Source organism: Petromyzon marinus, chromosome 8 (genome assembly GCF_048934315.1).
Source record: "Petromyzon marinus isolate PM22_M1 ecotype Great Lakes invasive population chromosome 8, UKy_Petmar_22M1.pri1.0, whole genome shotgun sequence".
NCBI lineage: Eukaryota > Metazoa > Chordata > Hyperoartia > Petromyzontiformes > Petromyzontidae > Petromyzon > Petromyzon marinus.
In genome coordinates, this window is record NC_133674.1 from 13,029,422 (window position 1) to 13,043,989 (window position 14,568).

The following is a 14,568-nucleotide window of genomic DNA, read 5'->3' on the forward strand; positions in this document are numbered from 1 at the left end:
CCAGCGTATACATCAAAAAAGCGACTCGCGACTTTCTTGAATAGTTTCGGTTGATATAGTGGATGATTCACTTTGTTCAAAACAAGAGACAATTCTCGGTCTGTGTGTGTGCGCGTGCGCGCGTGCCGTTCAGTAAACGATTCCTCTGATGTGGTCGCCTCTGCCAGTGACACCAACTGCTGTTCTTACCCCCACAGCTTCGGCCAATGAGATGGAAGTCTACCTCCGTACCCCGTGGACCACAGCCATAAGCACCTTCCCAAAATAACCGCGGCCGTCAGTGGAGTGACGCGAAGTCACGGTATCGGCGGCAGAGCCTAAGCCTCCAGCTCGCCAGAGTTTCATGAGCGCTGGCCACGATTGTGCGCAGGGCTGATCTGAAAGTGTAGAAGCCTAAACAAGAGGTGAAGTTTACGCTTCGGTGACCGTCAAGTTTTTTGTTTGACGAGCAGTCGGACAGCTGGATCCACAAGGGTGCAGGACGTTGATCCACCGCTTGGCAATACTGAGACGACATCAGGTAAACCGCTTGGCTGGTTCGCCTCTTTGGGATGCATCATGTGCGCGGTGCAATGTTTGGGATGTTTATGGTAATCGTGTCTGTGGTTTACTTTCTATTTCCATCTATTTGAAAGGAAAGAGAAGTAGATTGAAATTGAAAATGTTTGTACCAGTCAATCATATTTTATGTGGACGTGACGTTTTTTGGATGTTTTGTTTTGGCACTTTATACCCATGGCATTTAACTCTGTCACCGCATCAGCAGCAGAGCCTCGCCTCCAGGTCCTGAAGATGGTTCACATTTACATGACTTAGGGGTGCTTTTGGATAATTTGTCTTGGCATTAATTTTAACAGTGTTGAGTTACTTGACCAATTACAATGCAATTTTTTTGTTAAAGTATTCACATTATTTGGAGGTGTTCATTCAAAAGAAAGTTACAAAATATTAAAGTGTTCCGCGCAACAACACAGGAATATCATCCTCAATTAATATACAGCTCTAGAAAATGTAAATCATAGCAATGACAGTAAGTTGCAACTCATAATAATGCATTGTATGGTGTCAACGTCAAATAATTTTTTTTTAATGAGTCATTATATACATTGAAAAACAAATCTTAATATTGTCGGCTGTCTCTTTGCAACTGTCCATTAGTAAAAGGCACACGGCGCGCTGCTTAGTGGCTATATTTTTATCCGGTGGCCTGGAATCGGTACGCGTGGAGCCGCCACTCCAGAGGCACGTGCGGCATTTCCCTCACCCCCTCCCCAACGACTCGTGCTCCCCCGTCGCTCGCGCAAACATCTCTCCCCCCTGCCCCCCTATCGCCGCCGAGGTTCCACCACGCCGCCCGCTATCTCTCCCTCCCCGCCACCACCACCACCACCACCACCTCCGGGGACGAAGTGGCGCGCGCGTGCGCTGGAGCTGGTCACTTTCAGCGAGTTCGAGAGCGGCTCTTTTTTTTGTTCTACCGCGCGGCACCGCAGCGCTCGATCACTGCCTTCTTCTGGTGGTTCTGGAGTTCCAGAAGTAAAGCGATATCGGTGGGGGGGGGGGGTGCTAAATATAGCCGACGACCTGCAGCAGAGTAATGCACACGACAGCTGACGCCAAAGGGGAGCGGGGGGGGGGGAGAAAGACTGCACCGTAGGCATTTTCTGCCCTTCTTGAACTTAAATTGACACAAGCAGGCGTGCGTAAACGTGCCCTTTTTGAATAAGCCCTCAACAAGTTGCTCGTGTAAGAGTAAACAAAAGTCATGAGGAGATGTCCCCTACGTCTCTTCAGGTAAATTTAGAATGTTTTAGGCCGCCGTGGAGCGGGAATATACCGCCGGCGGGCGGGCGGGGCACAGAGTGGCTGATTTAGCCTGGTTCCTCGTGTCACCAAGTATTTTGGGATATTTTTTCTGACAAACAAGTCCCTTGCATCGAGGTTTTGTGTTTCAAAAGGAATCGTGGTGGTGGTGGTGGTGAATAAATCGGCTGACATTACTCTGCAACGTCTGCTCCTTTGTTGCGTAATTTTCTGTTGCCCCCAGCGGTGTGTCTAAAAATTATTGCGCGCGTCTTCTGCTGCCCCTTGGGTTCACGCCATGTCAATTGTCGCACGGAAGTGGCTTGTTATATACATACGTCAATTTGCAATAGTGTATTTATAACAGTATGCATTGGAAGTCTATTTTAAAATATTCACGTTAATGTAAGTGGTTACAGCACATCTGAAAAGAAAACACATGGACATATAATATTTCTATGAAGATGTTACGTGCACGTGTATGAGTGATAAGCAGTAATATAACTTGCAGTCCGTGAATGACACACCTACCTTCTGCCAAAACAAAGAAGGTGAATTATTTTCGTCTCCCATTGTCTTTTAAATGTTTATTGCGTGTGTTCCTTTTTCATTTAAGGTGCTTCTGACATTTTTTCACGAAGGGTACCTTTTATGAACAATTATTCAATATTAAATCTGGCACATTTAATTCAAAAAGATTGCAGCCCATGTTGCCTGTATAGCAGGTGTGCGCAAGTTAATGTGGGATAATTACTGAGCACTGGGTAGCGTATTGGCCTCCTGCCTGGACTAGATTTAGTCTTCCGATATAGCAACATCCAAATATCAGTAGTTCCAAAAAACTGAAATTCACAACCTTCAGTACAATTTCAGCACGCCACCTACAGTACACACAGTATTTGCTTAGCTGCACATTCCCGCAGGGAGTTGTCTAAGTATAGGTGTTGGTTAATTTTCCATGAGGTGCTTTCACAAAATAGGAATTCCCACTGATAAGGATGAAGAGCATTTGGTAACCAGGAATTTTGGGATCTTGACAGTGATGGCAGGGGAGTAGAAGCGTTTGCGTGGTTAGGAAGTGACCTCAGCTCTCTCATGCTCCATACTTCCTCATGGGATTGTGTGATGTTATGGAACATTTTTTTTTAATCAATGCCGTATGTGGGCTCTTTAATCCTATTACAATTACTGCCTATAACATGTGGCCAATTGTGTCGAATGGCACGTGCTGAAAACACATACATTTTCAATTTAAAAAAAAACCCTGTATACAATACTTGAATAATGTTCAGCCCTTTGTCAATCCAATGTTAGATGAAAGCATCCCCACACTGTGTCGGTCATGGAGGTTGCTTAACGATACTTCACCATGCTAGCGAGTGCAGGTTGGCGAAGTGGTGACTCAGGACCCGTTAGGATATTGAATGTTAGCCGCTGCTGTGAATACATCTCAGGTTGCCGGGTGAACAGCACAGTGCTCTACACAATGCAACACTGCTGCTGCCACCAATATCTCATAGTATAACTCATTATATTTGACAACAAACTTAACGTTTTGTACAATAAACAACACGTTTTTTTAAATGTGTTTTAAGGACGTACAAAGTTCAATGATTCACATTTTATCTACTTATATTTGTGTCGTCATCACTCAAATCCAATATTCTGAAAATCTATTCTACTCTTTGGTTCTTTCGGTAAAGTCACGTAGAAAGAAATAAATTAAATAATAGAAGACCATTCTATTAGAATACCATTCTGTTCTATAATTTAATTTATTTTCTTTCTACGTGATTTTACCGAAAGAACCAAAGAGTAATTCCTGCAGTCACGAAAGCTTCGAATCAAATCTATTCTACTGTCGCTGTGAATAACTTCAGCGAAATTGTGTCGTCTTGTTTGACTCTCCTTGTCACTTGTATTGTGATGCATTCTTCATACAATCTCATTGTAGGTGTTAAAAAAAAATTCAATGGGGTTTAAAACATGTCATTTATAAAATGTTTTTTTTCCATTATGACTACCAATTGAAATATACAGCATTATTATAAAAGCCACTGAAATTGAATTGTATTATAACTACAACCACCAACGGAAATGAACTACGGGAAATTATTTGAAGAACTTCATAAAGAAGAAGGCTCAAGATAAATATGAGGAAAAAAAAGTCTCACGCGAAGTTTGCACAACTGGAAAACGCATCGGGGTATTTTGTGTTTATTTTGCTGTCCGTCCCCGCACCTCCGATTAGCACGGTTGGCTTTGTTCGGTGTGAAAGAAGTTCAAAATAAATACGTAAGCTAATTCCAACACTTTCTATAAACGATGAGAAACGCATCGGACAGGAGAGTGAGTGAAGGCAGGAAACGAATATGTGTATTATATACACATCGTGTGATGATATACATCACACGATGTGTATCTAATCAGTTATTGGAAGCAGAGCGGGATCAATATAATGAAATAAGATGATAGAAGTTTGGAGTGCTTTCGAAAAAAATGATTTAATGATGAACAGCAACATACTAATATATCTCAAGAAGAGCATATTTAACCAGCGTATATTACCTGTTATGACATATGCATCAGAAACATGGATATTGATAATAATAATCAACATTGATTCATGAAGCTTTAAAAGTGCACAAAGAAGCATAGAGAGGGACACGAGGATTATCGAACATTTACAAGTTAAAGACATCACATTGCAGGCTTTGGGCAGTACACGTTGTTGGAAGGGAAGATGGCCAGTGGTCGATATTAAGAGCAGAGTGGCAGCCAATCGGATGGAACATGACTCATAGCACATCCACCGAGGAGATGGAGTGATGAAGGCAGCTTGTGTGCAAGGGCTACATGGATTGTTGCATCGCAGTTCCATTACAGATGGTGACGACATTGTGGCAGCCTTCATCCAGAAATTAATAGATCATGGCTGATAATGAAGATATGGCAATTTAAGAAAATAACATGCGGAGTCTTGTCTCATGACCAAAAACCACATTTGTAGAGAGGAAATGCCTTGTACTATTAATTTGTTTTGTATGCTTGTTAATATTGGGTGTTTACAAGCATTGCTGGAATTTCATCTGTGAGTGTGCCAAAGGATTGCCCTTGTATCATCTAACGTTAATGTGCTGTGGTTTTGTAACTGGAGTAAGAGCACATGATTTGCCAGAAAGGGTGAGGATTCTGCTGTGGCATTCGCTCAGAAGTTGAGTAACACATCACTGGGAGTTTGCACATGAACGTGCTGCAGTGCTGACAAAACACTGCAATGTGCACAACGCCAAGAATTGCAGTTTTATCTGTGTAAACATGAATAGCATTAACATGGCTATCCAACAGTACAAACAGCCTAATTTTACTATTGCATGACACTATAAGACGATTTTTTAACCAGTGTGATATTAGTCTTGTTTCATTGCGCAACTCCATTTTATTTTTCAATGAGAATTCACAACTTTTTTTTACGTATTTTGAACTTCTTTCGCACCGTACGTAGCCAGCTGTGCTAAATTGGAGGTCCGAATCGGAGGTGCAAAAACCCATTGACAAGCCGTACATAGCCAACCTGTGCAGAGTGATGGTGACTAATCAGAGATGCCAACCGTGTTTACATAGCTCCAATAGTGAAACCACAATGAAGCCAGGAATGGCACATCCTACAATTTTTAGATGAGCTGTCGCATAAACATCGAGAGGGTCGTTGGTTCGTTTGAAACAATGCGGCAAGTTTCTTAAATACCCCACCTCTGTCCACCCAGCAGGATCAATGGTCACGCCACAGTTAGTAGATGGGCAGGTTGCACGTGGTGGGGTAGAGTGTGGGTATCTCTCTTCCACGATGTCTGGATAGTTTTGAAAAAAAAAGTAGGCCAAATACCATAGATATCCTCCTAGCGCAGGCCGTTCTGCCAGGAGTGGCATGAGCGCAAAATTGCAGGGCTGGCCCTTTTACCTACCACCTCTCACCTAGAGGCGTGTACGACACAACACTTGGTGCATTTCTGTTGTTACTTAAACGTGAAGCATGCATTATTTCTAGGAGATGATTTAGAGCAAAAAGTATAGGATTTTCAACTTAAAAGCAACGATGGCAATAAATCACGTTCGTGGACACAACGATCCGCTCTGCGGTATGCAGCGTACACATCTGGTCAATGGCGAGCACTGATACGGTCTTACAAAAGAACATTTCAGATTCATGGGACTTGCCTTTTTCATTTGTGTCAGCATCTCGCCGGCTCTCACCAGCCCTTTTCCTTATCATCCTCCACATTGGAACGCCTGATTCCGCCCACCGCGCGTTACACCACATCACTGGCATTCCATGCTTCTATGAGTAGTTCACATTGTGTGTCCATGTGTCAGGCGTGAATATGAAAGTAATGAGTTATTCGCTATGAAATGTGAAACCCATGGCAGCGCTTAGCCACAGGTCGAATACACGTCTTCAAGATTAAAAGGGGACATTTTTTTGTGTACAATGGGTCTGGTTTTGGAGGTCAAGACACGTGTGCTCAGAGTATGAATTGTTCGGGCGAAGGCATTTTTTTAAAACTTCTGAGGAGTCTAACGTGCACCAGCGAGCCAAATAATTGGCACGAATTCACACGGAAAGAGCACTCATTATGGAGTAAGTGAACACTGTCTGTAATTCGCGCAGCAGTCGCGGCATGTGCATCGGTGACCTTTCCAGCGTCCAACTGTGGTGGAGAGCAATTATCCTCTTTCAGAATGTGCTCACTTCCGCTCCCAGGTGTAGCTCAATACAATCACGGTATTGTAAAGGTTAACGCCTAACCGTAGTTTAAATGGACCGCAGTGGTCGTTCAAAAGTTTGCGCTGACTTTTGTTTTCTCTTTCGCAACTAAACTGTTTGTTTTTCTCATTCATTCTTGCCTGATGACGGTTGCTTGTGTTGCAATCGAAACGTCGTATTCTATTATTATTTAATTTTATTTTCTACGTGACTTTGCTGAAAGAACCAAAGAGTAATTCCTGCAGTCACGAAAGCTTCGAATCGAGTTTAAACTTAGCATTTGCGTAGGCGATAACTACTGGCTACATGTGTTGCCGAGATAAAAATAAATGGTGTTGACAATGTCAATAGTTCCTTAGATATTTTTTTTCCATAATATGAAATATGATGAGTAAATTAACAAATGTTTATGGAATGGATGTAAAATGGATGAGTTTATTTACAATTGCTATTCATAAAACATCATAAAATGTAAAAGGTGCTTATTTTACTTATTTTATGTTTTAAACTTGGCATTTATCTGTAAAAAAAATATAACACTACCTGAAAAACGTGTTTATTTACGTTTCCTCGTTTGCATGGTACTATTGTGTCAGAACAATTGGATGCAACACAATAATGGTAAAGTGAGTTTCAAGTTGTCGCGTTTTTGTCTCGCTTTTATTACAGTATGCAAGAAGGAAACACAAACCCAGGAATCCCAGGGCATTCACCTGGGACACAGCAATGGGAACGGCATCAGAGCGACGCCCAAGGCCACACGGGAGACCAGGAATTCTTCCCAGACCTGTCGGCGTTCCTAAGCCAAGACGAGCTCAACAAGAGCGTTGACCTCGCCCGGGAGGCCATCGGTTGCCCCTCAGCTGAAGATGTGCTCGGCTCCACGAGCAGACCAAATGCAGCATGCCAGGCCATACTGGGTCCCAGAGAATCTTTGCCAAGACAGGACCTCCAAAACATGGATAGGGTCCTCCAACAGAATGAAGCCCAAGAACCCGAGAGAACACTCAACAGCTGCCAGCCTGTCACGAGCGACGACGAATCCCCCAGCCGAGCTCAGCAGAGGCAAAGCGGGTCGATAGACACAAGTTGCAGCGCCTATCGGCCGTCGGCCATCCGTGGCAGTGAAGGCGCCGGGTTCGGCCAGCAGAAGCAGGGCGTGGGGAAATCCGTGGGCAGCGAGACAGACTCGAAGCACAACGCGGCAGCGCTGATCGAAGAACTCTCATCCCTGTTCAAGTCGGGCCCGCCGCGGAGAGGCGGGCGAAACAGAGGGAGGCGTGCGGGCCGTGGGGGCCACGTCTCGACGGAGGACATCTGCCAGGCGATGGATTGTCCGAAGCAGGGGCCCACGGCTCCTGCGCCCGTCGAGAGGATCCGCGTGCAGTCCAAGGAGCAGCTGTTTCAAATGCGGCAACAGCAGCAGCAGCAGGCGCAGCAGCAGCAACAGCAGCAGCAGCAGCAAGAGGTGTTGCCACAGCAGCAGGAGGACCAGAACTCATTGTGTGACTACATCCAGCAGCAGCAGCAGGATGTCCACAAGCCAACCGAGCCCACCACCTGTCAAGAAGATTTCGACGCGAAGCAAGATTCGAACCACAACGACCACCAGCAGCAGCACCAGCACCACCAACACCAACATCAAGAGGCGAGTGCTCAGCGCGAGTTTCCCAACCAGCAGCAGCTGGAGAACAGCGTCGAGACAGCGGTGGCGGCGGTGGTGGCGGCGTCAGCGCAGCAGCAGCAGGCGGTCGAGCCGAGGTCTGGGGACGCCGCGACGTCGCCCCTCGCGAGGGAGCCGCCACGCTTCACCACCAAGCTGAAGAGCCGCGAGGTGCCCGAGGGCAGCCGAGTGCAGCTCGACTGCCGGGTCAGCGGCGCGCCCGCCCCGTCCGTCAGGTGAGAGTCGCCGCCCGTCGGTGGCTCGTGACCCACCCCCCCCCCCCCTGTCACGGTGTCTTAGCTTGTTGTTACGGAGCAATTCAGACCTTGTTGGTTACACCCCCACCCACCACCGTGCCCTTTGGGGCCGTCCATAAATGACGTCACGCACCTGGGGTGGGGGGGAGGTCAGATATTTGTGACGATGTCTGACAAGAGGAGGGGGGGGGTTGAGAAATGTGACGTCACATCAAAATTCGCAACTTTAAATAAATATAGACAACACGTTCTACTTAATTAAATAGACTTCTTTTTTATGTTTTCTCCTACAACATCAGAGTGCAGCGCCACATTAAATACGCACTACAATGACAATCGTTTAAAGCGATTTGAAGCATGTTTTATTTTCAAAATGGAAATATGGTTTTGGGTAGGGGAGGCAGAGCTTTGTGACGTCATATTTGAGGGGAGGGAGGCAAAAATCGTCCTAAATCGCGTGACGTCATTTATGGACGGCCCCTTTATACATCTCAACATTCATCATACAGCGTCCCATCACAAGCGAGAAGCACACATAGACAATCACCACTACACCCACCACTACACTCACCACTACACCCACCACTACATCCACCACTACACCCACCACTACACCCAACACTACACCCACCACTACACTCACCACTACACTCACCACTACACTCACCACTACACCCTTCACTACACCCACCACTACACCCACCACTACACTCACCACTACACCCACCACTACACTCACCACTACACTCACCACTACATTCACCACTACACCCACCACTACACTCACCACTACACTCACCACTACACCCACCACTACACTCACCACTACACTCACCATTACATCCACCACTACACTCACCACTACACTCACCACTACACCCACCACTACATTCACCACTACACCCACCACTACACTCACCACTACACTCACCACTACACTCACCACTACACCCACCACTACACTCACCACTACACCCACCACTACACTCACCACTACACTCACCACTACACCCACCACTACACTCACCACTACACCCACCACTACACTCACCACTACACTCACCACTACATCCACCACTACATCCACCACTACACTCACCACTACACCCACCACTACACCCACCACTACACCCACCACTACACTCACCACTACATCCACCACTACACCCACCACTACATCCACCACTACACCCACCACTACACTCACCACTACACCCACCACTACACTCACCACTACACTCACCACTACACCCACCACTACACTCGCCACTACACTCGCCACTACACTCACCACTACACCCACCACTACACCCACCACTACACTCACCACTACACTCACCACTACACTCACCACTACACCCACCACTACACCCACCACTACACCCACCAGTACACTCACCACTACACTCACCACTACACCCACCACTACACTCACCACTACACCCACCACTACACCCACCGCTACACTCACCACTACACCCACCACTACACCCACCAGTACACTCACCACTACACCCACCACTACACTCACCACTACACCCACCACTACACTCACCACTACACCCACTACTACACTCGCCACTACACTCACCACTACACCCACCACTACACCCACCACTACACCCACCACTACACTCACCACTACACTCACCACTACACCCACCACTACACTCACCACTACACCCACCACTACACCCACCACTACACTCACCACTACACCCACCAGTACACTCACCACTACACTCACCACTACACTCACCACTACACTCACCACTACACCCACCACTACACTCACCACTACACTCACCACTACACCCACCACTACACTCACCACTACACCCACCACTACACCCACCACTACACCCACCACTACACTCACCACTACACCCACCAGTACACTCACCACTACACTCACCACTACACTCACCACTACACCCACCACTACACTCACCACTACACTCACCACTACACCCACCACTACACTCACCACTACACCCACCACTACACCCACCACTACACCCACCAGTACACTCACCACTACACTCACCACTACACTCACCACTACACCCACCACTACACTCACCACTACACCCACCACTACACCCACCACTACACCCACCAGTACACTCACCACTACACTCACCACTACACTCACCACTACACTCACCACTACACTCACCACTACACCCACCACTACACCCACCACTACACTCACCACTACATACCCGCCAATGCCTTATCAGTGCCCTACCTTATTACATACCAATTCAGACCTTATTGGTGACCCAATGCCCCTTATAAATCTCCATGATCATCCTAAGTCCCATCACAAGGGAGAAAAACAAACAAATGGACAATCACCACTAGTACACTCACCACTAGTACACTCACCACTAGTACACTCACCCCTTGTACACCAAACACGAGTACATTGACCACTACACTCACCACTAGTACACTCACCACTAGTACACTCACCACTAGTACACTCACCACTAGTACACTCACCCCTTGTACACCCAACACGAGTACATTGACCACTACACTCACCACTAGTACACTCACCACTAGTACACTCACCACTAGTACACTCACCACTAGTACACTCACCCCTTGTACACCCAACACGAGTACATTGACCACTACACTCACCACTAGTACACTCACCACTAGTACACTCACCACTTGTACACCCAACACGAGTACATTGACCACTACACTCACCACTAGTACACTCACCACTAGTACACTCACCACTAGTACACTCACCACACGACGCACCCCTTATCAGTGCCCTACCTGACGGAGATGGAGTACCCCGAGCTGAGGCAACCAACACGAAAGCCTAGGCGGTCGTGCTTGGGCATGTGTGTACACATGGCCACCTTTCGCAGGTAGTCGAGTGCACACCTGTCAACCCACGTGGTTTAACACCGTATTCTTGTACACGGACATTGAGTTTTCAGGTCCGTACGGCGTACAGCCGTTTCAATACGGGCAGACAATGACGTTGTCTATTTTTTGTGTTTCTCCCTTGTGATGGGATTTTGGAGGATTAATGTTGAGATTTATAAGGGGCACGGGGTGACCAATAAGGTCTGGATTGGTCTGTAATAAGGTATGGCACTGATGAGGGGTTGACAGGTATGCAGATGTTTTCCTAAGAAATGTAGTATGAAACATATTGAGGTCTGCATCGGTAAAAAAGCGTAAACATTTTGAGGACATTCACATTATGAGGTGCAGACATTATATACTGTTTGGGTATCTGCAGTATTCCCCTGTGCAAATTGAACGTTTTCAAGTAGTCCATGTTTGCCTGCTGTGACACGGATGAGAAACATGAACGTTTACAAAAGATGAAAAGTGCTTCAAGAAGCATAGCGAAATTCAGGCTTGGAATTGTACTCCCGGACAGACGGAAAGAGGACGAAATGGATCAGAGATCAAACACGAGTAAGAGATGTCGCATTGACTGTTAAGAGAAGTAAGTGGGCTTAGACAGGAGACACTTCTCAAAGGGATGATGACGAGGCCGGTGATGGAATGTCAGCTAAAGGAGGGAACATCTCACAAGAATATTGAGGACATGAAACAATGAAATCAGCGCATGTGTGGGGAAGGAGATGGATTGAAAGATGGTAACGACATGGGCAAGCCTTCATCCAGCAGTGTAAATAAAATGGTTGATAATGATATTCAGTATTCATTGGTAAGGTTTATATATATTTTTCATATAAGCTGTACAGTTTGTGTAGTTAATGTCAATGTTTAATGGGACTGGTTTAATACTGTTTAATGAGTACACGTGAAACCGTGGCTCAAAGTTCAAGGGTTACTTTAACAATTCAGTCTAAATTAAACAAAATAATGAAAATCAGATAAGGCAAAATTCCATATTACAGCTATTAATAATGTACACTATTTTTGTTAATCCACTGCTGGAATAAGCTTTCCCCATGCTGTGTCGAATATGGGGGTTGTTTGACCATACTTCACCATGCTGGTCAGTGAGCGCTAGTGAAGGCAGTGTCCAGGACCTCTTCAGATATCACTCACCACTGACGTTAGCTGTGGCCAGGAATCTAACTCAGGTCACTGGGTTCATAGTGCAGTGCGTTAACCACTGTGCCACTGCTTCCCGACGGTATCATACTGTAGCTCCCTTAAATTATATTCATGAAAATTAAACTGGTGAGTAGCAAGCTGATTTAAATGACCATGGACATCCTGAAATTCGTTCATGTTTAACAGTCAGTTGTGAGTGCGTATCACCATCCACCACCTTTTCTCACGTAACAAAACACATCACTCCAAAGCTATTTGCTGATATATTTGCTGCAGCGTATATATTGCGTAGATTTTGTTTTTGTAAAATGTTTTGAGACAGTCACATACACACATGTTCAGTGAACTAGAACACGAAGGGATGCTGGTTATGTCAGCTAGTTCCTCAGCTGAAACATTAGCCAAGCTGCTGAAGGAGTTGTGACAGAAATTCCTGCTGCCTATAAAGGCATTAATATCTGTGTCAAATGTTGGAGGGTCTTAACAAACACAAATTTGGCCAGATCGTTGCGGGTCCTCACCTATATATAAAAAAAAATCTATGATGGTTCATCATATTGGCTACAAAAACCTCTGTGATCAGTTATCTGAACCTTTATTTACAGGTGACACACACTAAGTATCTGGAGGAGTTTTGTTTCTACCCTGAATGTGATGTTGGATGCTATCGTGACTTGCTCCACTTTATTACATGTTACCATTTACACTCAAATAACATCAGTATACTTGTTTTTTTTTTCTGCTTGTATTGTCAATATGAACTATGACTCGCTTCACATAATGATGTGTACACTTATTTTAAAGTTAACAACAAACACAACATATACGTATTATGGTGAATACATTCTCTTCATCAACATCATTATCATCAGCCATGATCAATCCACTGTTGGATAATACCTACCGAAGCTCTCATCCTATCTCACGTTCCTGCAATGTGATAATCCGCGTGGCACCTCCACACGAGCTGATTTAACTACTCCATCTGCTCGGTGGCCAATCCCGAATGAGCCCATGTCCTAGTCGCAAATTAACATGGCGTATATATAGGTTTAATAATCTCGACAAAGAAAAATCACAATTTCAGTTAAAGCAGGTGAAGATTTGGACCTTTGGTAACGATGTCGTTCGATAAGCGGCAACTGGTGAGTATAGGCCCGTTCAGAGAAATGGTTACACAAAGACACGTAAGCCGGTCGGCCCCATGCTTCCCCATAGTAAACATAAATCACCTCTTGCAATTTTTGAGAGGCCGCTAAGCTTACACCCATCCCCAGTAAAGTCATCCCCCTTTAACCTACTGCTGTCGTTTTTTTTCCCCTGCTGGTGAGCTACCGTGACCTTTTGTCTTGATGCACTGTAAGCTTGGATTGCACCAGGCAGCTCGTGCGTGGTGGTGCGTGTGAACCTGTTTTATTTATAGGGCCTCCAAATTGCTTGCATCAATTATTTCGCTGCCAAATTTGTAATGAAAGTTTAATTTCACACCTGTCCTGCTGGTATGATTTGCTGTTTTCAAAGACACATATATAGTTTACCCCTGTATGCAATTACGAACAATAAAAAATAAATCTGCAAGGAAAGGCACAGTGTCACAATATACCATACATTTTGTTTGTAACGTTTGCATGCAGCCCCGTAATGCTGGATTTCTGCAGAAAGCTGGCCAAGCAATATTACAGTTTAAAAATAAAATGCCTAGTTATTAATTAAGTTTCATACTTTGAGGCAAAGTTATTTGGCTGTACTGCAAGAGTTACAGTGGCCCGCTGATTAAAGAGCGTCGTGGAAAGTTTACAATCCCCCATGTGTAAAGGGTGGCACGCTGATTACTGTCACAGAATTTGAGATGCTGTCTGGCAGAGAGCTCTGAAGCCAGGCATGGCTTGGAACATTGAGTGATAAACTCACAGCACTCATCCAGTTATGACTTCAGCTGTAAAAGAATCACTTTGCAATTAAATCCCCTGGTCAAGCTGAACTTTACATGTATATACTGTATATATTTACAT

The 14,568-nt window shown here is 45.4% G+C and overlaps 1 protein-coding gene across 2 annotated transcripts in view; it reads left to right on the forward strand.

The window, feature by feature from the left end:
- Positions 1-260: 260 nt before the first annotated feature.
- LOC116940239 (palladin-like) overlaps positions 261-14,568 on the forward strand; it is a 138,747-nt gene continuing 124,439 nt past the window's right edge. Inside the window, exons 1-2 of one of the 2 annotated variants that reach the window (XM_032949734.2) lie at positions 261-520; positions 7,238-8,467. In XM_032949734.2, coding sequence (XP_032805625.2) covers positions 7,239-8,467 — 1,229 coding nt within the window. In that variant the 5' untranslated portion in view covers positions 261-520; position 7,238. The remainder of the gene's footprint in view (positions 521-7,237; positions 8,468-14,568) is intronic. The other variant, XM_032949735.2, reaches the window with a different exon arrangement.